Source organism: Abramis brama (genome assembly GCF_963993115.1).
Source record: "Abramis brama genome assembly, chromosome: 1".
NCBI lineage: Eukaryota > Metazoa > Chordata > Actinopteri > Cypriniformes > Leuciscidae > Abramis > Abramis brama.
This window is the reverse complement of record NC_139963.1, coordinates 44,841,990-44,864,714: the sequence shown is the minus strand read 5'-3', so window position 1 is coordinate 44,864,714 and position 22,725 is coordinate 44,841,990. Positions and strand designations below refer to the sequence as shown.

Below are 22,725 nucleotides of genomic sequence, written 5' to 3'. Positions count from 1 at the left end.
ATTAAAAAGTGATAGAGGACAAACTGTCAGGCGTAACCAGGGAAACCAAGTTATTGTTTGTAAAAACTTTAGATTTCGATTGTAAAACTAATTAAAATATAAACTGTTTAAATGTGTTATTTGGCAAGTGACCATGGTATAAGCGGGTTAATGCCCTTCAAGGTGTCCATTGTCAGGTATTAATGGACTTCGGCGGAGGCAACCGTCCGACGCGCACGCCTCGCCGTCGTCCATTAATACCGGACAATGGACACCTCGAAGGGCATTAACCCTTACACAACCACGACAGGCTGATCAGAACCCCGACGCGATCTACATTATCCTGCTTATTACATGGCTACCGACCAAATAAATCAATAATTCGACACAAAATATTGATTTAAAAAGGAGTTTATTGATTTAAAGGGAAAGTTCACCCAAAAATGAAAATTCTGTCATCATTTACTCACCCTCAAGTTGTTCCACACCTGTATGAATTTCTTTCCTCAGTTAAACACAAAATAAGATATTTTGAATAAGATTGGTAACTAAACAGTTTCTGGTCCCCAATTGACTTCCATAGTAGGAAAAAAAATACTATGGAAGTCAATGGGGACCATCAACTGCTTGGTTTCCTGACATTCATCAGAATATCTTCTTTTGAGTTCAACAGAAGAAAGAAATTCATACAGGTTTGAAACATCTTGAGGGTGAGTAAATGAAGACAGAATTTTCATTTTTGGGTGAACTATCCCTTTAAAAACGATTGTATTGGTTCCGCTAAAGAAAATAGTCCGTTCCGGTGTGGTGAGCAAATGAGTCCGACTGAAGAGAGCTGCGTCAATAGCAGAGGAGAAAGACCGCGAAATGTAAAAATACGACTGTTATTGTGTCACGAAATTATAGCTTTGGTTAAATACTAGTATATGACATGTAAGTTAAAATACATTAATGACTCGTTATAACGTAGTACAAACGTCTTATATAATAAAGTGATTTTGTATGATTTGTAACCAGGCACTAAAGCGATTATACATAAAACGTGCTTTGAACCAATCCGATTGTTTGGGTCCTAAGCTCGGACTCATCTCTTCAGTAGGACTCATTTGTTCACCACACCATCTCTACGGTTAGAATCCTGTGTGTCCATGGCAATGCAGCGCTGAAAAGGGGCGGGGCTACATAAAGTCTATAAGCAAGGAATCTCTGTATGTCTGTATGTATATTAGCTGTTAAGGTCAGTGATGGAGAGGGACAGGTTGATGATGACCCTTGCAGTCATATTGATGAGGAGGGAGAGAAGGAGGAGGAGCAGGAGGAAGGAAAGCAGCAAGAGAAAGAAGAGCAGGAGGAGGAGGAGAATGGAACCAGTACAAAAGGTGTGTTATACTTAGCAGCGGTCTGTTATCAAGAAATAACAGACCGCATTCTACATTAGAATTCAACCAAGCCATTTAATAAGTAAGGGATAATGTAGAGCGAGGCGGTTGTTATAGCGAATACAACCCCGACAGGCTGATCAGGTCCCTGACGCGAAGCGGAGCTTGAATCAGCCTGAAGGGGTTGATTTCGCTATAACAACCGCCTCGCTCTACATTATCCCACTTATTACATGGCTACCTACCAAATAAATCAATAATTTGACACAAAATATTGATTTAAAAAGGAGTTTATTAATTTATAAACGATTGTATTGCTTCTGCTAAAGAAAATAGTCCGTTCTGTCTCTACGGTTAGAATCCTGCGCCCATAGCAACGCTCTGTTTTTCATGGCAACGGTGTGTTATACTTAGTAGCGGTCTGTTATCAAGAAATAACACACCGCATTCTACATTAGAATTCAACCAAGCCATGTAATAAATATTATATATTTATAGATATATTATATATTATAAACAGCAGTTTGCAGTGTGTCATCACACACAGACAACATCCTTCTATAGACCTTATGCGCCAGAGAAACGAGGGCACCGCCATCTTTAGAAAATTGTCTTTTAACTTCTATTTTGCAGTCGCTCTGTATATTTCTATGGCATTGCTGTCCAGGAGTAATTAGCTTTTGAAGTAGATTTACTTAATGTAAAGTGAACGAAAGTTATCATGAGGACTGTAATGTTTAAAGCAGATGACTAAACAAATGTCAGTCGACCGGGAAGATATTAAAACGAGCCGTTCATTAATAAACACGCAAGATCGCTGTGAAAATACAGACCGGAAGTCAAAAGACAACGAGCGCAGCCCTGAAAAGGGGCAGAGCTACATAAAGTCTATAAGCAAGGAATCTCTGTATGTCTCTATGTATGTATTAGCTGTTAAGGTCAGTGATGGAGAGGGACAGGTTGATGAGGACCCCTGCAGTCATATTGATGAGGAGGGAGAGAAGGAGGAGGAGCAGGAGGAAGGAAAGCAGCAAGAGAAAGCAGAGCAGGAGGAGGAGGAGAATGGAACCAGTACAAAAACAGTGACAGGTACAGGGGCAGTGTGCAGGGCTGGGTAGGCAATCATATTATGCATAGATAGAATAAGATATAGTGACGGCACGTTCTTCTCATGCAGTACAACCAGTACAGGCAGAGGCAGGGTCCAAGACACGTGAGGATGCACCAGGGATAGACCTAAACAGAGCTGAAGATGAGGGCTTTGATTTTTATACACGCCCGGCCTCCAAAGATTTAGATTTTTTTTTTTCTTACCACCCTCAACAACCCACCAGAAAAGGCACGAGTATCTATCATACCAAAGATGGCATTATGAGAAAGTGGCTCACATACTGTAAGAAAGAAAACTCACTGTACTGCACAGTATGTTTGGCATATGCAAAGCCATCTGCAAATGAAAGTGCATTCATTAAGGGGGGAATGACAGCCTGGAAGCATGCACATCAGAGAATAGAAGAGCACGAAAGAAACCAAGTTCACAGAGACAGTGCAGAAGCATATTTTATGATGGCCAGTCAAGCAGACATAGCAAGCCTACTAAGGGGAAAACAAGGGTCTCTTCATCGTGACCAAGTCAGAAAGAAACGCCAAGTCATGGACCGTGTCATAGAAGTGATAAAAGTAATCAGAAAGTGTGGTCTTAGCTATAGAGGCACCAAATTTGAAGCTGCATACACATGGAACAACATTGCTGTTGATCATGGAAACTTCTTGGAAATGATCATTCTGCTGAGCAAATTTGATGTCTCTCTGCAAGAACATGTGAATGAATGTGTGCAAAAAAGCCAAAGCCTAAATAAGACCGGGGTTAAAGGCAGAGGATCTTTCGTTACACTGCTCTCTAAAACATCTGTAAACAAAGTGATTGATGTAATCAGCCACTTAATCAAAGAAAGCATTTCAAGGGAAATAAGGCAAGCAGGAATGTTTTCTCTGCAGATTGACACCACACAAGATGTTACCTCCACAGACCAGTGTGCTGTTATCCTCAGATATGTGACTGATGTGGTCCATGAGAAGCTCATAGGTGTGGTTGATTGTGAGTCATCAACTGGAGAGTATTTTGTGGAGCTACTTAAAAAAACTCTGGCAAAGGTGGATATTGAGCTTAGGAACTGTGTTGGCAACTCAACAGATGGAGCCGCAAACATGCAAGGCCAGTACAAGGGGTTCTCTGCTTTACTGTCATCAGAGTCTCCTAACCAAGTGCACATCTGGTGCTATGCACATGTGCTTAATCTTATTCTGGGAGACACCACGAGTGCTGTGATAGAAAGTGCATCCCTTTTCTCCATAGTGAACGATGTTGCTGTATTTATCAAGGACTCATACAAGCGTATGAAAATGTGGGAGGAAGTGAGTGATGACAAGCGACACAGACGGCTGTCTCCTATCGGGGAGACAAGATGGTGGGCCAAGGACCAGGCCCTAAGCAAGATATTTGGCTGTTTTGGTAACCCTGACAATGCTTTGTATGTTGATTTAATCATAACACTGAAAAGGATAGTGGAAGATATGTCAATCAAAGCACATGTCAGAGCAAGAGCTAAGGGGTACATGGAGTCCCTACTGAAGCATGAGACGGTGCTGACAGCGCAGCTATTCTTGAGAATCTTTGAGATTACCTCACCACTCTCCAGATACCTCCAGACCAGTGGCATGGACCTAATCACTGCTCATCGACTAGTTATGGGGGCCCAAGACAGCCTAAAATCCTGCAACAGGGACATGGATGGTGTCACAAAAGCTGCAAATGTCTTTGTTGAATGGGCTAACAAGGAGCTGGAGGAGAATGGATCTAAAGAGGTGGTTCAGGGGGCTCTACCTGAAAAAAAAAATCAGAAAGAAAAAGACCATGTCAGGTGAAGTAGCAGAGGAAGAACATTCATTGAATACAGAGGATCAGTACAGGATCAAGGTGCACAATGTCATTTTGGACACAGTGACTCAGAGCATTCAGACTCACTATTCTGCAAATGGAGCTCTTTATGATGATTTTGCATGCCTCGACCCAAGGAATTTTGGTACACTAAGAGATAGGGGGCTTCCATCTGAATCACTCAAACACCTCAGTAAATGCCTCCTTAGGTTCGATGAAAGAGCAACATCTGGAAGGCTCAGTGCCGAGCTCTGTAGTCTGGCCAACCAGTGGGAGAGACTTAAGTTGCCACATTTGGAGTCATACACTGTCCGGACTGCAGAAGAGACAGAGGATGGAGAAGACATGGAACTGAATAACACCAGCTGCACCTCCTGTAAAGACTGTGCAATCTGTGTTTATCATATCCTCTCCAAATACAACCTCCTCACTGATGCCTATCATGTCATTGGACTGGCCTACAAGTTCTTGCTTACACTCTCTTTCAGTCAAGTGGCCTGTGAGAGGACCTTTTCTACACTCAAGTTTGTAAAGAACAGACTGAGGAGCACCCTGACACAGGAGCGTCTTGAGGCATTCATGCTAATGTGCACAGAGAAAGAGATCCTAATGACTTTAGACAACGATGGAGTCATAGACAGAGTTGCAGAGTCGAGTAAACTCCTCCAAAGATTGCTGGTGATGTGAGGTAGGATAGTTGAGGAGAAGAGAGGAAGAGGAGCAGGAGGAGAGAGGAGGAGGAGAAGAGAGGAGGAGGAGAAGAGAGGAAGAGGAGCAGGAGGAGAGAGGAGGAGGAGAAGAGAGGAAGAGGAGCAGCAGGAGGAGAGAGGAGGAGGAGGAGAGAGGAGGAGCAGCAGAGGAGAGAGGGGAGCATGATGAGAGAGGAGGAGCATGAGGATAAGAGAGGAAGAGGAGCAGGAGGAGAGAGGAGGAGGAGAAGAGAGGAAGAGGAGAGAGGAGGAGCAGCAGTAGGAGGAGGAGGAGCAGCAGAGGAGAGAGGGGGAGCATGAGGAGAGAGGAGAAGCATGAGGATAAGAGAGGAAGAGGAGCAGCAGGAAGAGAGAGGAGAAGCAGGAGGAGAAGAGAGGAGGAGGACCAGCATCATGAGGAGAAGAGAGGAGAAGCATGAGGAGAAGAGAGGAGTAGCAGCAGGAGGAGAGAGGAGAAGCATGAGGAGAATAGAGGAGGAGGAGCAGCAGGAGAGAGGAGAAGCATGAGGAGAAGAGAGGAGGAGGAGCAGCAGGAGGAGAAGAGAGGAGGAGCAGCAGAAGGAGAGAGAAGCATGAGGAGAAGAGAGGAAGAGGAGCAGGAGGAGAGAAGAGGAGGAGAAGAGAGAAAGAGGAGAGAGGAGGAGGAGCAGCAGGAGGAGAGAGGAGAAGCAGCAGGAGGAGAGAGGAGGAGCATGAGGAGAAGAGAGGAAGAGGAGCAGCAGGAGAGAGGAGAAGCAGCAGGAGAGGAGAAGCATGAGGAGAAGAGAGGAGAAGCATGAGGAGAAGAGAGGAGGAGGAGTAGCAGGAGGAGAGAGGAGAAGCATGAGGAGAAGAGAGGAGGAGGAGAGAGGAGGAGCAGCAGGAGGAGAGAGGAGGAGGAGGAGGGGCAGCAGGAGGAGAGAGAAGGAGCAGCAGGAGGAGAGAGGAGGAGGAGCAGGAGGAGAAGAGAGGAGGAGGAGCAGGAGGAGAAGAGAGGAGGAGGAGCAGGAGGAGAAGAGAGGAGAAGCAGCAGGAGAGGAGAAGCATGAGGAGAAGAGAGGAGGAGGAGCAGGAGGAGAAGAGAGGAGAAGCAGCAGGAGAGGAGAAGCATGAGGAGAAGAGAGGAGGAGGAGGAGTAGCAGGAGGAGGAGAGAGGAGAAGCATGAGGAGAAGCATGAGGAGAAGAGAGGAGGAGGAGCAGCAGGAGGAGAGAGGAGGAGGAGCAGGAGGAGAGGAGGAGCAGCAGGAGGAGAGAGGAGGAGCAGCAGGAGGAGAGAGGAGGAGGAGCAGGAGGAGAGAGGAGGAGCAGCAGGAGGAGAGAGGAGGAGGAGGGGCAGCAGGAGGAGAGAGGAGGAGGAGCAGGAGGAGAGAGGAAGAGGAGCATGAGGAGAAGAGAGGAGGAGGAGCAGCAGGAGGAGAAGAGAGGAGAAGGAGGAGCAGGAGGAGGAGAAGAGAGGAGGAGCAGGAACCAGGAAACAGACAGGTAGAGGGGCAGTGTGCAGGGCTGGGTAGGCAATCATATAAGGCATATCAATCAATCAATCAATCAAAGCTTTATTAAGGACACATACAAAAATAGAAAAATACGGCACAATATTACATATTTACATATAGGATAAAATGCCAATAGTTCCACATACTAGATAATAACCTGACTGAAGCACATATTGAATTAGAAAATGTATTATTCTTAAGCCCTATTCGCACGGGATTAGTATTACCCCTGGACCTCTGTAATTAAGAAATTACCCCCTGACGTCTGTGTTTTTGGTGGCTCATTCACACGGGCAAATAAATGTTCGTAATTCCCTCGAGTTTACGGACTTTACAGCGTGCACCCACCCATTCACACTTCACTAGCTGAACGTGCTGAAACGAAGATCGCGCTGCAGTATTGCAATAAAAAAAAAGTTTTATTATTTACTAATTTATTAAATAAATATATTATATATATTATAGAATATCATATTATTGTATAAATATATATCTTCTTTTTCTTTTATTCTTTGTCCATATTTACAACAAGCCTGCCTGAAGAAGGTATTAAAAAATACCGAAACGTCGCGATAGGCTTGTTCTTCTATTCATTTTATTTGGTTTATTTCATTTTATATCATTTTTACTCTTTCACACTTTGATTTCTTGAGATACTTACAGAATGGACGTCTTTAGAGGCCGTGTGAGACAAAGAAATGCTCCACGATACAGACTACTAAGTTACACTACCACAAAAAGCGTCCAAACTTTCCAAAAGAGCTTCCATGTTGCGCCAAAATGATTAATTTGACATTTCCATGACAACGGTCCGAGTTGAGCTTCCGGATCACGTCTTTACTGTAGTTTGTTTTCTCTTTTGCAGCACTTCATAGTTTTTATTGGAGAAAAACTATAATCGGATTGGAGTAGGGCATATCGAGAGATTTTATTGTTAATATAGTTTTAATACAGACGTAAAATGGACTGTTAAACGGCCCATAATGGTTACGTTCTTTAGGAAACGATAGGCTCACAGAAAAACAGCCCAAATCACAGACATGGGGATTCGCACGGGACTGGTATTATCAGAGGACCCCTGTGTTGGCCGAAATACGGTAGGTAATTTTCGGGGGAATTTTTACAGACATTTTTACAGACATGGCAGATTCGCACGGGATAAAAATCACAGACGACCTCTGCGATTATTACAAATTACCGGAGGTCCCTAGGTAATACTAATCCCGTGCGAATAGGGCTTTAGTCATATTTATTACTGATGTTCTTCTCATGCATATGTAGCTGTACAATCAGTAAGCAGAGGCAGGGTCCAGCAGAGGCAGGGTCCAGCACAGGGGAAGCAGAGCCAGGGAGAGTTGAAAGTGAGTACACACACACACACACACACAATCTCTATTTTATGGGACTGCATTGTAGTTTTTGAGTATCTGAGTGGGTATGTGTGAGTATTTGTAACTATTTCATCACTCCGACTGACTGTACACATGACATGCTGGTAGTTAGCAGTATACTGTGACTTATGTGTTCGAGATTAGGTTTTGCTGACCTGGTTGTGTTCAGTGCAGTGGTGACTTGCTTATACAACCTGAGGAGGCAGGTGTTATCCTAAAGTTTCTTGAAGGTCTTCAGCATAATCTGATTCTCTTTATACCATAAAAACACTATTAGAATTAAAATAACTGCAAAAAATCCTGCTCGTGCACCAAGGGCACTCGTGTAAAAGGCCTCTTCATCATAAAGTCCCTGGCTGAATTTCAGTCCCTCACGTCCCTGCTCAAAGTGCTAGGTATTCTCCGGCTGGTGCACAGCTCGGGGCTTTTCACCCTTCGACTGTGGGGTGACGGAGGTTCTCTCCTTCCTACAGGAGCTGCTGGATAAGGGCAGAGCCCCATCCACGCTCAAAGTCTATGTGGCGGCTATCGCAGCGTTTTCTAAGTCAACGCTCAGTCAGTCAATAGGAAGGAACGATTTAGTCATCTGCTTCCTCAGGGGAGCTAGGAGGCTGAATCCTCCCAGACCTCCTTCAGTCCCTATGTGGGACCTCTCTACGGTTTTGGAAGCCATGAAAGGTGACCCTTTCGAGCCTATCCAAACGATTAGCCTCAAACATCTGTCTTTCAAAACAGTGATTTTGTTGGCTCTCGCTTCAGTGAAGCGCGTAGGTGACCTGCACGCGCTCTCGGTGAGCGCGGCATGCTTAGAGTTTGGGCCAAGCGACTCAAGAGTCATACTCAAACCTAGGCACGGTTACGTTCCAAAATCCCTCAACACACCGTTTCGGGCTCAGGTCATTTCCCTGTCTGCCCTGCCGGTGTCGGGCGAGGAAGGGGACGCAAGCTTTCTTTGTCCAGTAAGGGCTCTAAGAGCTTATGTGTCTCGCTCGTCTGTTTTCAGACAGACTGAGCAGCTATTTGTCTCGTTCAGTGGACGTTCCAAGGGAATGGCTGTTTCGAAACAAAGCCTATCCAGATGGATAGTTGACACCATAGCGCTGGCGTACACTGCCAAGGGCTTACAGTGCCCGTTGGGTGTCAGAGCGCACTCCACGAGAGGCGTCGCCTCTTCGTGGGCTTGGTCTAGCGGGATTTCCTTACAAGACATATGTATGGCGGCAGGCTGGGCCTCGCCGTCTACATTTATAAGGTTCTATAACCTGGAGGTTCCCGCCTTGCAGGCTAAGCTGCTGTCGGTATAGACGAATCAGTGCTTCTTACTAGGACGCTGAGGTCGTCAGCGCTGCGCGCCGCCGACTGTTATGCTATGGGCAGTATTGCGTAAGACCCGCATTTCCCACATTAGTTCAGGCTTCCCGCCTTGTCTATGTGATGTATGTTAGCATTGCGTCTACGGACGCTGCTGTATATGGATACAGGGATCCCCCTCCTGTTTTCCAGGACTCTCTGTGAGTCCCTCTGGTGATTATGCACTGTAATTCCTGGGCTTTGCCTCCAGGTTTATTTGTGTTTGATCCCAGCACGCACGGCACTTTGCATTGGGTCCCCATTGCATTTTTCAAACGCAGTACGAGAGACCTCTCGTAAGAGAACGTACTCGGTTACTAACGTAACCTCGGTTCTCTCTAGAAGAGGGAACGAGTACTGTGTTCCTTGCCGTGCATGCAGCCTACTCTGGTTCGCTTCGGCGATGAAAAAATCAGAGAATCAGCCTCCCGAGCTTCCCTTTATAGGGCTAAGCCACGCCCATTTCGGCGGGAAGTGGCGCGGAGGCCCTCATTGGCCTGACGTCACCTCAGGCCTCGCTCGATAGGCTGATGCAGTTGCCGCAGAGCAGCCAATGGGCGAGCGAGCCGTCTCGCCCATGGCCGCGTGCTGCTGCAACGCTCTTTGCAATAATTCAAAATTATAAGGATAATTTTTTGGCTTCAGTATCTCGTGGAAAAGAGGTTTTCCCCATTGCGTTTTTCAAACGCAGTACTCCTTCCCTCTTCTAGAGAGAACCGAGGTTACGTTAGCAACCGAGTACGTTTTTTTCTAACCCCTATCTTTGAAACCCGAGGGCTGTTCCGTAAAACAAGATTAGAAAACAAGCCAGGCTTATTTTGGTTAGTCAGACTTATTGTCAGTTGATTCTGTTTCATAAAGCAAACTTAAAATAGGTGTAAAACTAACAAATATGGGAATTGAAACTAGACAGATGACTAAATTTGAACCTTGTGATTAACAATGAAGTAATCATTAAAACAAAGTTTGCTTTACCTGGTAACAGAAGGGTTTTTCTATGAAAACCAATCAAATTGTGGGGAAATTATTTTATGCACCATGACATTTTTGCCATACCTCCTTATTCTATAAAAAAAAAAAACTGTTGTATTATTTTAGTTGGTGGGATTCTCAATGGAATTTGTATGAGATCCTCCGGCCTTGATGCTTCTTAGGAGAGATTCCCTGAGAACTGCTCGAGAACTCTTCCGGCCGTGATTAAAGCATTTAAAGGACATTTGTTGATGTCTGTTTGTCGATTATTCCTGCGCAGGAGGTGAGCTAGTTTAGGGAAGCAATTTAGTTAGATCAAGAAAACTCGGCCAGTTGTCGACTGAAGACGCAAGGGCTAGAGAATAAAGGTATTGGATGTTGATTTGTAGACGCCCCAGATAAAGGTATTGGGTGTCGATTTGTAGACGCCCCAGGTTAGATCAACTGGGTGTCAATTAGAGACGCCCCAGATAGTTAGGTTTAGGGAAAAATCTACCACACTCCTCATCTCAATTCTGTGTCCTCATGTCTTTCTGAGTTTAATCTTTCAATGTAGCCTGGCAAGACTGGTCTTTGCATTAAAATTGAGGAACAGATAAAGTCTGGACACATCTTCACATTCTTTATAATAGGAATGTGATAAACTCTGAAATAATACAAATATCAGTATTGGAATGATGTCCCACAGCAACAGTTTGACGTCCCAGATCCGGCCCACATCTGGCACACATGGAATGATGATCTGGCCCACATGTCAGCCAAGAGTAAAGAAATAAACCAGAACTGGACCTTATCTAGGCCACAAAGTCTGTGTTTATTAAATATGGAGCAGAGCAGAGGTGTATAGTCCAGGGGTCAGAAAGTAAAAGTCCTGCCATATGTTTATTCCACCCATGAACTCAGACAGCTGATTTCACTAATTAGTTCTATCTCCTGCCTGAAAAACTGTGCTAATTAGCAAATCAGGTGATTGGAACAAAATACTGAGGAGGACTTTTACTTTCTGAACCTGGACTTTAAACCTCTGAATCTATATGTCTATTATAAAATACAGTATAAACCTATAGCCTACACTGTTAACCCATGCTGTAAAAAAGGGGCAAATTCTGACAGTACCACTGTAAAAAATTGCTTTAAAAAACGGCTAAATTTTACAGTAACATGCTGTTTTCCATTAAAACAGGAAAAACAGAAAAAACAGAACAGAAAAAAAGATGGAATCAATATAAAATAAATTAAATCTTAGCAAAATATCTTAGCAGAGGAGGATTAAACGTCTACAGAAGTTCTCGTTAAAAGGTGACAGATATTTAAATGTAATTTTATTTTCATTTGATGTCACCATTTAGTGTCATTGCGATTTTACAGAGCGAGATATATCGGGGTTTTGACCAAAAAAATATGAAGAAGTTTAAAAAGTTTATACTCTGAACATTTTGAACTACTAGATCAACCAGACACAAACAGGCTTCAAGAATCGGCGTATGAATCTCAACAATGGTGACAATCAAAAGTTTCATGCTGCTATGCATGGTAGGTACCAGTATAGTACAAAAAAAATCATCCATGACTTTCACAACACGTCACAAAAAACGCATGCATTGCAGCATGAATAAATTATGCAGCTGAATTGTCTGGTTATTTTCTTTAATTTGTACTTTTTGCTTTTATTTTTGCTGTTGGTTTTGTGTTGACTTTTAGTAGCGTGTTTTGTGATGTTCAGATTTGATGTTATCTTTTTTTGTTGATTGTCACCTTTGTTGAGATTCATTGGCTGATTCTTGATGTCTGTGTGTGTCTAACTGAAGCCATGGTTCAGTATTTATTGGTGAATAATGAGATTAAAGTATTTTTCATAATTGATTACACAGTACTGCTTGATTCTTTTGCTGTAGTTTCACAGCGTAGTGATGTAAAATTAAGATGTATGGAAACAAATATTTTTTTTCTATATAAGGGATTAGACATGGGATGTCATCAGTTGAGCCAAACGTTATTTAGTTACATCATAATCAGCAAAATATGATCTCATTTTTGTTGGCTTTGTTTCTTAAAGTCAAGGGTCAAGAGCCCAACTAAAGCAAACACTGATCTCCATAATGGTAACGTCAAATGAAACAAAACAACATCTAAACCTCTGTTAATTCTCAATAGGAACTTCTGTAGATTTTTTATTACAAAATAAAACTCTTTTCTATTGCAGCTGCATTTTGTCTAAAATTCCAGCTCTGCTCACTCTGGACATTCATCAACAATCTTCCTGAGGTGCATCCTGGGATGCGTTTAAACACTACTGAAAGAAGGAACCTGTAGTGAGCACTTCATGATGCTTTTAGTTTATTATTTGCTCCAAATCATAGAAGATATATTATTATTTGCAGTTTTTTCTAAGAAAGTAATACATAGAGTAGGCATCAACTAATGTCAAGCATTTAACTAAACAGAAGCATTTAGATCAAAACGTTTTTTTTTTTAAGATCATGAGCAACATCAATTCAGTAAACTGCCTCCAAAACGTTGACTACTTTTGTGCTTTTTCCTCCAGAATTAAGTTAAAGAGAAAAGAACAATGTACATACCATCAGATATAACTGGAATTACAGCCACAGAAATAATCATAAGCAGGTCCATTTTCAGTTAAATTACGATCCTCTCTCTGGATCATCAAAGTAAAAGGTCTGTAAGAGCGATCTGGTGCATGAAAATAATATGTTTTAACATGTTTTACTCTCTTCCTTGTGGTTAACAAAAAAATCTGTAGAAGTGCAGCTAATCCAGCTTAACCAGTTATGACTGAGTTGGAAAAAACATCAGCAGAAAGTACAAAATTAAAAGCACCTGTAAAGGGAGTAACCTGAAACTGCACAGCAATCTTAGATCATGGGGAACTTAACATGAGTTTCTCATTCAATAAAAATGGTATATTATCAATTACATTTATTCATTTGACAGGTGCTTTTATCCAAAGTGACTTATACTATATTCAAAGTATACAATTCACGCATCCCTTGCAATGAAGCTCACACAGCTACAAGGGGATGCAATGACAAGGTGCCATTTTTTAAACACAACACCGTTGCAAAACATTGTCGGCGCACAGCATAACGTTACCGTGGTCGACCCAGGAGGCACAGACCTTCCTGGGTATCATTGGTGAAGGAAGGGTATAAAGGGTTGCAAATTGAGTTGATAGCATGATGAGAAACAAAAAGATTTTTCAGCATGTTTTTGAGAGAATGGCTGCTGAGGGGCTCCAGCAGATGCCCGAGCAGTGCCGCATTAGAAGCAAGAAACTGCGGAGTGTTTACCGTAAGGTGAAAGACCACATCAGCTGGAGTGGTGTTCACAGAAAAAGTTGGAAGTAGTTTGATAGGATGGATGCCATCTACGAACACAGCATGTTGAGTTTGGGAAGAGAAGGAGGCATCGATACAGCCACTTCTTTGCTGGAGTCGATGATGGAGCCTGCCGTTATGTTCTTATAACTTAGTTGTGAAATAAAGTATATAACGATCATGGGAAAGCTCACTTTCAATACACAACTTTTGAGCAAGCCTGTTGTTAGTTGGTTGTTTGCCAACCAGTGAGGTATCAACCAATAATTTGCAAGCTAGCAAGACACTAGTTTATTAGCCAGTGATGGACGGAGCACAAATCCAGTAACATTGCTTAGTACAGATACCCTAATAAAATATTACTATTTTACTACTATTTACTATAACTACTAAACATATTCTACTAAATAGCTATTAAAGAGAGATGGGTCTAATGATAGAGCTTAAGGTAATGTTGAAGATTTTATTATTTAGAAAATAAGTAATTTATCTATAGATTTGTACACTATTATTTCCTTTCTGTGTGTGTGTGTTTGTGGTTGACTTTGGAAGCCTGGACGGCCAGAATGCTGATGCATCAGATAATTATATTTCAGTAATGTCACATGGTACAAAATATTTCTCAAAATATCTATAGAATGTATTACCTTTTTTGGAAGGGAAGTAGATATATGCGAGAAGCTGGCTACTGAGCTGGAGCGTCTTTCTGCAGGAGACGCTCGGCTTTGTTTGTGAAATAAAGTCTAATATTTCTGGCATCAAAGATCTCTGAGAAGTGATTTCCCCAAAAGATTGAAACCACAACGATTGGTACCCCAGATGGGACACCTTTAGGAGCTGGTGACGAACCGCGGCGGGCTTCGCTGGACGAGCAACACAAACAAACAAAGTGGCAACAGGTAAGCAGTTTTTGCTTAAGTTTGTGTGGTTCGCCTGGACATTTGCCCGTTACACTGTCAGAAATAGGGGTACAGTAGGAGTCTGTCCCCCAAGGTACAATCTACACTAACGTACCCCATAGGGCTTATTATTGGACCTCAAGGTATATGTTCCCAAGCATTAAAAGGTACATATATGTACCGTTTCTTTTAAATGTTAAGGTACAATATCTAGAGACAGCCTCTGCAAAGGCAATTCTTTTTGTAAAAGTTGTTGTTTAAAGGTTTTAATGATACCTTAATTATTTAAGGTAAATTTGAACTTATCACTATATTTGGGTACCCTTGAAATAAAGGAAATAAAAGTTTTGTAAATCAATTTGCTGATATTAAATCATTACAATTATCCAGCTGATGAAATTATGATATTATATTGATTATGTAAATTAAAAACAATACACATAAACACACAAATGGCTGATTCTCACTGTTATAGTGTATTTCATCAGAAACATTTTTGCATTGCATAGCCTGAGTACATTTTCCCTAATTTACTGGAGAGTGGGAACGGAGACTGCCAGCCCTGATTGGCTGTTTGAATCTCAATTTAAAAGAACGTCCAGTTTGCGGTCTTTCTTTCTTTGGCCATCGGTGGAGAAGAAGTCATATTACAGTTACTCATGGTTCTTACAGGGCTTTCAACCGAAGAGGTCCTTCAGAAAATATCAGAAGCAGGCATAGAAGTAACCGACGTTGAGATGAAAGGAGAGGAAATGGACTTTCAGGCAAATGACACTTACTCAGATGATCATATTTTATATGTCACAGTTAGACATTATGTTTAAAATGAAATGTTGGAAAATGTGAAAAGGCTTTAATAAATTCTGATTTTACTTCAGCGTGTGTGTAATATATATATTCTATAATCTCATTATAGTCAACAATTGTACCCTTTTTGAAGGGTCCATTTTTGTACTGTTAAATAAAGGTACAAAATTGTCACCACAGGTACAAGACTGGTCTCTTAAGGTATAAATCACAAGGGTACAAATATGTACCCTATGCCAAGGGTACAAAAGCTGTACCCTTGAGGGTACAGCCCCAGTGACAAGCCATTGTACCCCTAAAGGTACAATTATGTACTTTATTTTCTGAGAGTGTACGGTGAGGCACTTAAAAAAGCTTCTTCAAATTTAAAGAACTTAAAATAATATATTTTATTTATTTTTTGAAAAGGGGTCTCTGATTCCAGAAATGATTGCATGTAGTGCGACTTCTAATAAGAAGGCCTTGAAGATATCAAGTGATATATAGGAGCGCGGCAGAGCTCCCGGTAGTGTTTGCAGCAGTGAATCTTATAGTTTTAAAGTGTATTGTTTTTCACTGTGTTGAGAAAGTATAACAGTGAATCTTTAATGTATTGCTTATAAAATAATAATTAAGTAGAAAAGACAGGGAGTTGAGTAAATATTTTTGTGTGTGGATGTGTGGGCTCTGGGTGCCTGATGTGGTAAAAATAAGCTCTGTTTCTTGCGGATTGTGACCCCTTGCCTCCCCTTGTCTGTGGTGGGGGTAAACTGTCCACTCGAGGAGAGATAAAGGAATGCGTGTATGAGTCCTGGGGATAAAAGTAACAAGCCCCTGGAACAAGAATGAAAGAATACAATTTGTCCCCACTTTTGTGAATGATGTGAATGTTGAGAGAAATTTATTTAGAAAACTAGCTTTGCAAAATAGATTAATATATGATATATGAAATATCCAGAGAATTGATGCTAAAATAATTATTTATTCTGTTTATGCAAAGTACTGTATAATAGATAATAATAGAAAAATACTATAATCTAAATAAAAAGTGTCTGTTATTGATGATTGGCAATATTTGAATATGAAGTGATTAAAGAAATAGAGAAAATTTGTATATGAGGAAGCATTCAAATGCAAGTTATAGGAAAAGATAAAGGAAAATTAAATTAAACAATATATTGAGTTCCCTTTGCAAAATAATATTTGAAACTAGAAATTAAAAAAAAAAAATTAAGCCAACGGTAATTGCTTCTTAAAATAATAATTGATTAGAGGAGAATTATGCCCTCTACTGTGAAAATGCTAGGGTTAAAATACCCATTGTGTAAGGAATTAATTGATAAAATGTCAAATAAATGCAAAAGAGAACTCCAGATATGATGACAAAATGGCCAAAAGAAGGGACATTTGATGTAACATTGTGTGAATAAATGGAAACTTTGATTAAAAAAAAAAAATAGAATAAAGAATAAGAGCCTAAAGAGAAAAACTATAAGCTAAACGAGAAAAAGAACGGGCAGTGTTGTTCAAACAAGAGGGAGAAGAATTATTGAAAAGTATAAAGCAGGCAAGGAAAATAATAAAAGAGACAGACAAAGAGAAAAAAGAGAAAATCTTTGCCAAATTACCTTCAAAAGTACTACACAGCAAAAACTCCAGTGTTAAATTAACACTCCTGGGAGTGTATGAGTCCACACTCAAGAGTGTAAAGTGTTAAAATATGAGTGTTAAATTAACACTCAAGAGTGTTAAAGTTAATGAGATAATTAAGTGATTAATTGAGTGATGATTGAGCTTTATTGAAGACACCTGATGTTAACAAGCAGAATCACTGAAGGAGAAAACTGTAACTGCTTTGTTACCATTATGGCGATCATTGTTTGCTTTAGTTGGGCTCTTGACCCTTATATTAACTTTAGATTTTGTTTGTCTGCTGTATCTGAGTTATAACTGCCAGATGAACAAAGAAAAAAAGTGATCAGATGGTGTTGGTCAGTTGGTTATATTATGACAATCATCATTTGAACTTTATGTTTTTGATTTATGTTGTGGGTTACAGCATAACTGTGATTCTGCATAAATATCCAGAATTTTAGATATAATATAAAGGATTTCTTTAAAGTTGTTTTAAAAAAAAAAATGTTTCTTGTAGGCACACATAGACGTCAAGATTCAGTCTATGCATCTCAACAATGGTGACGAGCAGAATATTCAATTAGGAAAAGTAAATTACATAGACAATTCAGATCATAATTTATTCATACCGCAATGCATGATGGGAGCCATTAATGAGTTGTGATTGGTGGCAGCCACTGCAACATGCTTTATTATTGTCACCATTGTTGAGATTCACAGGCTGATTATTGATGTCTGTGTTTCTAAATAAATTCATTTGAAAGTGTTTTGATCAGAACAATGATTATTAAATATTTTGGATTATAAGAAAAATACTGATAATCATATGTTGTACAGTCACAAACCTGCTGCTAACAAGTTAAAATAAACTATCTCAATAAGTCTCATTTTTCAGATCACAGCATGATTATGTCAAAACATAACCAACACTATCAGATCACACTTTTCTTTGTTCATTTGACTGTTAGAAATCAATAACAGCAGACAAACATAATTTAAAGTAAACATTATATAAGGTCCAACTAAAGCAAACAATGATCGCCATAACGGTGGCTTACAATTTGAAATTTTCTCCTTCAGTGATTATGCTTGTTAACATCAGGTGTCTTCAATAATGTTCAATCATCACTCAATTAATCACTTAATTATCTCATTAACTTTAACACTCTTGAGTGTTAATTTAACACTCATATTTTCACACTTTACACTCTTGAGTGTGGACTCATATACACTCCCAGGAGTGTTAATTTAACACTGGAGTTTTTGCTGTGTACCAGACGGTCAGTTTCCAATACTAAAGGGACTAGTAGAAGTTTTAGGAGAAATGAAAATGGAGGGAAAAGTGGAATTAGAAAAAGAAAAACAAACAAAACCAGATGTAAGACAAAAAATGACTCAAAATAAAACATCTAAGCAAAGCTTGCCCTTAGATTGCTATAAACAGGCACGGACAGCATTAGAAAAAATAAAAACACAATATGAGGGAAAACAAGTAGAAAAAGAAGAGGAGGAGATTGAAGTAGTAGCACAAATAATTGAGGAAGAAATAGATAAAAGAATTAAAGAGAGAAAAATGAATATGATACAGATAAATTAGTCAAAAGTAGAAGTAGACTATTGGACAGTTTAAACATAGGAAGTGAACAGGAGTTATAATTTGATGAGGAAAGGTGGACACAGGGAAGAGAAAGGGGAAGGCTTTGATCTCTGGCAAAACAACTCCCAATTCTAACTAAGGGTACAGAGGGTCAATATGTGCCCTGGGCCTCACAGGACCTTGAAGGGTTGGTCACTCGCCTACCAAACATTATGAGGGAGCTGGAAAGTAGATCAGAGTGTTTGAAGAAGAAACAATGGGCAAATTGCTATCTGTGGGGGACATTAAAGCACTTCTGGCAAAATCATAGGTGGGTCAACAATGGAAGAAATCCTCCAATCGTCTGAATTAGACAGAGCTGTTGACTCTCATTACATGGATGGGATACATTTTTGATGCATTCCGTCCATGAGTATCCAACCAGAATAGACCCTAAAGCATTAAAAGCTGAACAACTGGGAGATAAAGAAAGCCCAATTGCATATATACAGAGACAATTAAAAAGATGGAAACGAGAATGAAGGGAATCCAGAAGGAGACCCATTAATGGATACATTGTTCAGAAATGCTGTGGTAAATGCTATGCCACAAACAGTAAAGAGCAAGCTGGAGGATGCGGTCAGTTTAAACTCCAAAACACATAAGGAGTTTTGTGATCATGTGACTCATGCTGTAGAACAATACAGAAAGAATTAACAAAAATTAAAAATTCAGGAAAAAGGAAAGTGCTCAGTCTGAAATTATTCTGAAATCAGAGATATGTGAAAATATGTCCACATTCAATGGGCTTAAACAGCTCTCCCTTTTACAGCAATGTTGCGGGGTACAAATACAGTAATGTAGTGAAGTAAAAGTTTCTCAAAATAAAAGTACTCTGATAAAATATAGATACTTGAAATATTTACTTATGTACAGTAACAAAGTAAAAATGCTTTGTTACTGTCCACCGCTGTAATTGGCTACCAACTCAGTCCTACTACGTTGTATGTTCTGTATATTTGTCATCTCGAACCACATTTTTGCAGTTTGTGTAATTAACGTGAATTGTGTAACTTTTCAACTGAGGATCCTAGCTATCAGGATGAAACAACAGAGGGACTTGATGAGATGTTGTCCACCCCTGAGAGCTCAAGTCTGCCTGCCAGGACTTCGACACCGACACCACCAGAATCTGCTCCATCAACTTCGAGTGAACCCCGGCAGTGGGATTGAAAGGGTTAAAGGTGTAAGATAAAACGACACACCCACAAAATTTATTTGAACAGTAATAAACTGTAAATTAGAAAAAACAGTAATATATTGGCAACAGTAGTTTAGCGTTAGAAACAACATAACAACAGTAATGTACTGTAAAAACCTGTAGTAAAGAGTCAAATTTACTAAATGAAACAAGTTATTTTCATTCAGATATTAAAGTTCCTTGCACTTTTTTGTATGTGAACTCAATAAAATGAGAGAAAAAATTCAGAACTGAAGCATTGTTTTATGGTTTGGCGCAGATAAGAGATCTATTAGTGTCTAATGTTCTGTTGGGATTTAAAGGGTTTCTGTTGTTTGAGTTTTACGGGTCACCATTGTGCTGAAGAGCAGAACCTGTGTTGCAATCCAAGAGAAGACAATAGCCGTGTTTCCACTGTTGGGCCAAAAGCAGGGGTGCTAGTGCGTGCTAGGGCTAGTCGCGTTTCTACTGTCGCTTCCTCGGGCCTAATGGCCAGGGTTTTCTGGCCCGCTGAATACCTTAGTCCAAAGCGAGCCAGCTCGGGCTAGAGGAGTGGTTACGAACAGAGGCAGAGTTTACCTGAGCCAGGAAAAGGCTGCGCTGGATGATTCCATATAATAGCTAACATCAGATGTCCTACTTTAAAGACTTAAAAGACTTTTAAAATAATCTAACTCAACTCACTTTCATGTTTGAATGCCTTCTGTCTGTGATCCGATGTGGATTCTGATCACCGTATAAGGTAGAATTATTTATACGCGATGTAAAAGACTACCATAATAAACATGGTAAATATGAATGCTTGAAGAAATCAGACAAATCATAAAGGCTATCACAAAAATATTTTTATTTTATCTGTCAGTAGCCTACTTCTCGTCTCTCTTAATACCAGACTATCATTAATAAACCTTTTTTTCGGGAGCTTCCTCTGTTTTTCTGACTGAAAATATAACTGTATAGCCTACTGGGAGAGAGTGCTAAAGCTCATCAGGTCGTATTTTTGGTGGCATATTTGTAGAAATTATCATTCTTTCTAAATGTGATGTCCTGTAACTACCAAATAAACAGAAACAGGCGCGACTGAATAAGTAAGTCTGTCCTCTTTCTTTTTTGAAATAGACCTAACGGTAAGCCACTTTATTTCTGTGTGGCTAATGTGCAATTATGACACAAATTACTTCATTATGATCAACGTAGGCTATCACTTTTTATTGTAAACCTGTGGAAAAACATTGATTCTTGCGTTTTAAATATTCATGTAAACAACAGAAATGCCAGTCAACAGTCGCTTTTTGTTTTGCGATCGTGGTTGTGTACAAGAGGTAAAAACGATATAATACTGTTCGTTTTTTCTCACACAAACCGCTCGTTTCATGTCTTAGGCCATCAACGTGCATTTACGATGGGGAATTGTTTAATTTGGACTTCTCTGTGCATGCTCTTTGAGATAGTGACCATAGACCTGCATTATATGAATGACAGACAAGATCGGTTTGACCTAAAAATATCAAAATTGAAACTGCTGCGGAAACAAAGACACCTACATATTGGATGCCCTTGAGTTAAGCTAAAACATACCAAAATTTCATTTCAAAGTGAACTATCCCTTTAAAGCCCTAGCTCGCACTGGCCTGACAGTGGAAACGCGGCTAATAAAAAAATCTGGTGATAAACTGCATGTTGCTATATTTAAAAGGCAGTGACTGTGTATTTGCTAATGCAGTGAAAATCATTATATACTCTTTTAGTGGACTCAAATGAAATAAGTTCACAGTAATATGATCCCATTACTTACACTATATATATATATATATATAAATTTAGATGGCTGTTGTTTTTTAGTTTTTTGTTTTTTTGTTGTATAAAAGTTTGATTACAGTGAATTACGAAAATGTTTTACAGTGTATGGCAAGACTTTCATTCATATTTTGCTTACCTCTATTGCACCTTACATTTTCAAGCTCTGTACTTGCTCTAAGAGTTATATACTCTCTTGAGTTTCCTTAAAGGGGTCATATAATGGTACATGCACTTTTACAAGTTGATTGTACTGAAATGTGTGTTGGCAGTGTCTGTACACAACCATCATAAAATTATAAAAATCCATCCAGTGTTTTTTTTTATCTTCTTATATGTTTTCCCCTCTCTCAAATCAAGCCGTTCGATTTTGTGACGTCACACGGTCGGAGGCCCCTCCCACGATTGTTGATTGACCGTAGCGTTTCAACACAGACCCGCCCTCGCTCGTGAGCGAGCTGTCAATCATAGTCCGCACAGTCATTGATGATACGCTGGAGCACTGTCTATGAGCAGAATGGTGTCTAAGCGATTGTGGTGTTCTGTTCTTGGGTGTAATAATGAACACAGCATAATTTTGATGATCCTAAATCCGAACCGCTGAAGATGCAGTGGCTGAGTTTTGTTTTCGAAGGGAATATTCCCCACGATCAATGTCAATGCTTTCATGTTTGCGCAAATCATTTTACCAGACTACTTTATAAACGAGGGTCAGTATAAGCTGGTTTTGCTGAAGCTGCTCCTAAAAAAAGTATCGGTACCAACTATTTGTGTTCCTGCTGCACCTCCAGAAGAAGAAGTGAGTGTAATGTTTTATTAACCTTTATATTAATATTTATATTAATCTTTGCAAATCGCTAGCACGCTTCACGATGAATGCAGCTATTTTTACACTCAAGGTACATTACGGCATGTTTTCTATGTATGACGTTCTCAATAATTCATAATCCCACGTTTATAATGAACAACGTGTTATGGTTATTGTGTTGTTGTGTTACAAACGGTGTACGCACACCGAGTGAGCAAAGCTCATTATCATTTAAAGACGTATGCACTCAAATGGCGTGCTGAAAACAGAGCTGTTTTTGACCAGGTAAATTATTAGTGTTTTCTTACAATACTAATGAGAATTTTTAATTAAAGTATATTACAGACTTTTAAGACCCTAAAGAATCATATTAGCTTGTACAAAAATGGCATTATATGACCCCTTTAAGTTAAACAAAGTTTAGATCAGAGGATCCATTTCAGTCATATTCTTTACA

At 40.1% G+C, this 22,725-nt stretch overlaps 1 protein-coding gene across 1 annotated transcript in view; it reads right to left on the bottom strand.

Annotated features, from left to right (window-relative positions):
• Nucleotides 1-12,898, bottom strand: part of LOC311067767 (uncharacterized protein) — an 82,198-nt gene extending 69,300 nt beyond the window's left edge. The window contains exon 1 of the mRNA XM_084089841.1: nucleotides 12,772-12,898. Within this exon, the coding sequence (XP_083945967.1) occupies nucleotides 12,772-12,823 (52 nt within the window). The 5' untranslated portion in view covers nucleotides 12,824-12,898. The remainder of the gene's footprint in view (nucleotides 1-12,771) is intronic.
• Between the last annotated feature and the right edge of the window lie 9,827 nt (nucleotides 12,899-22,725).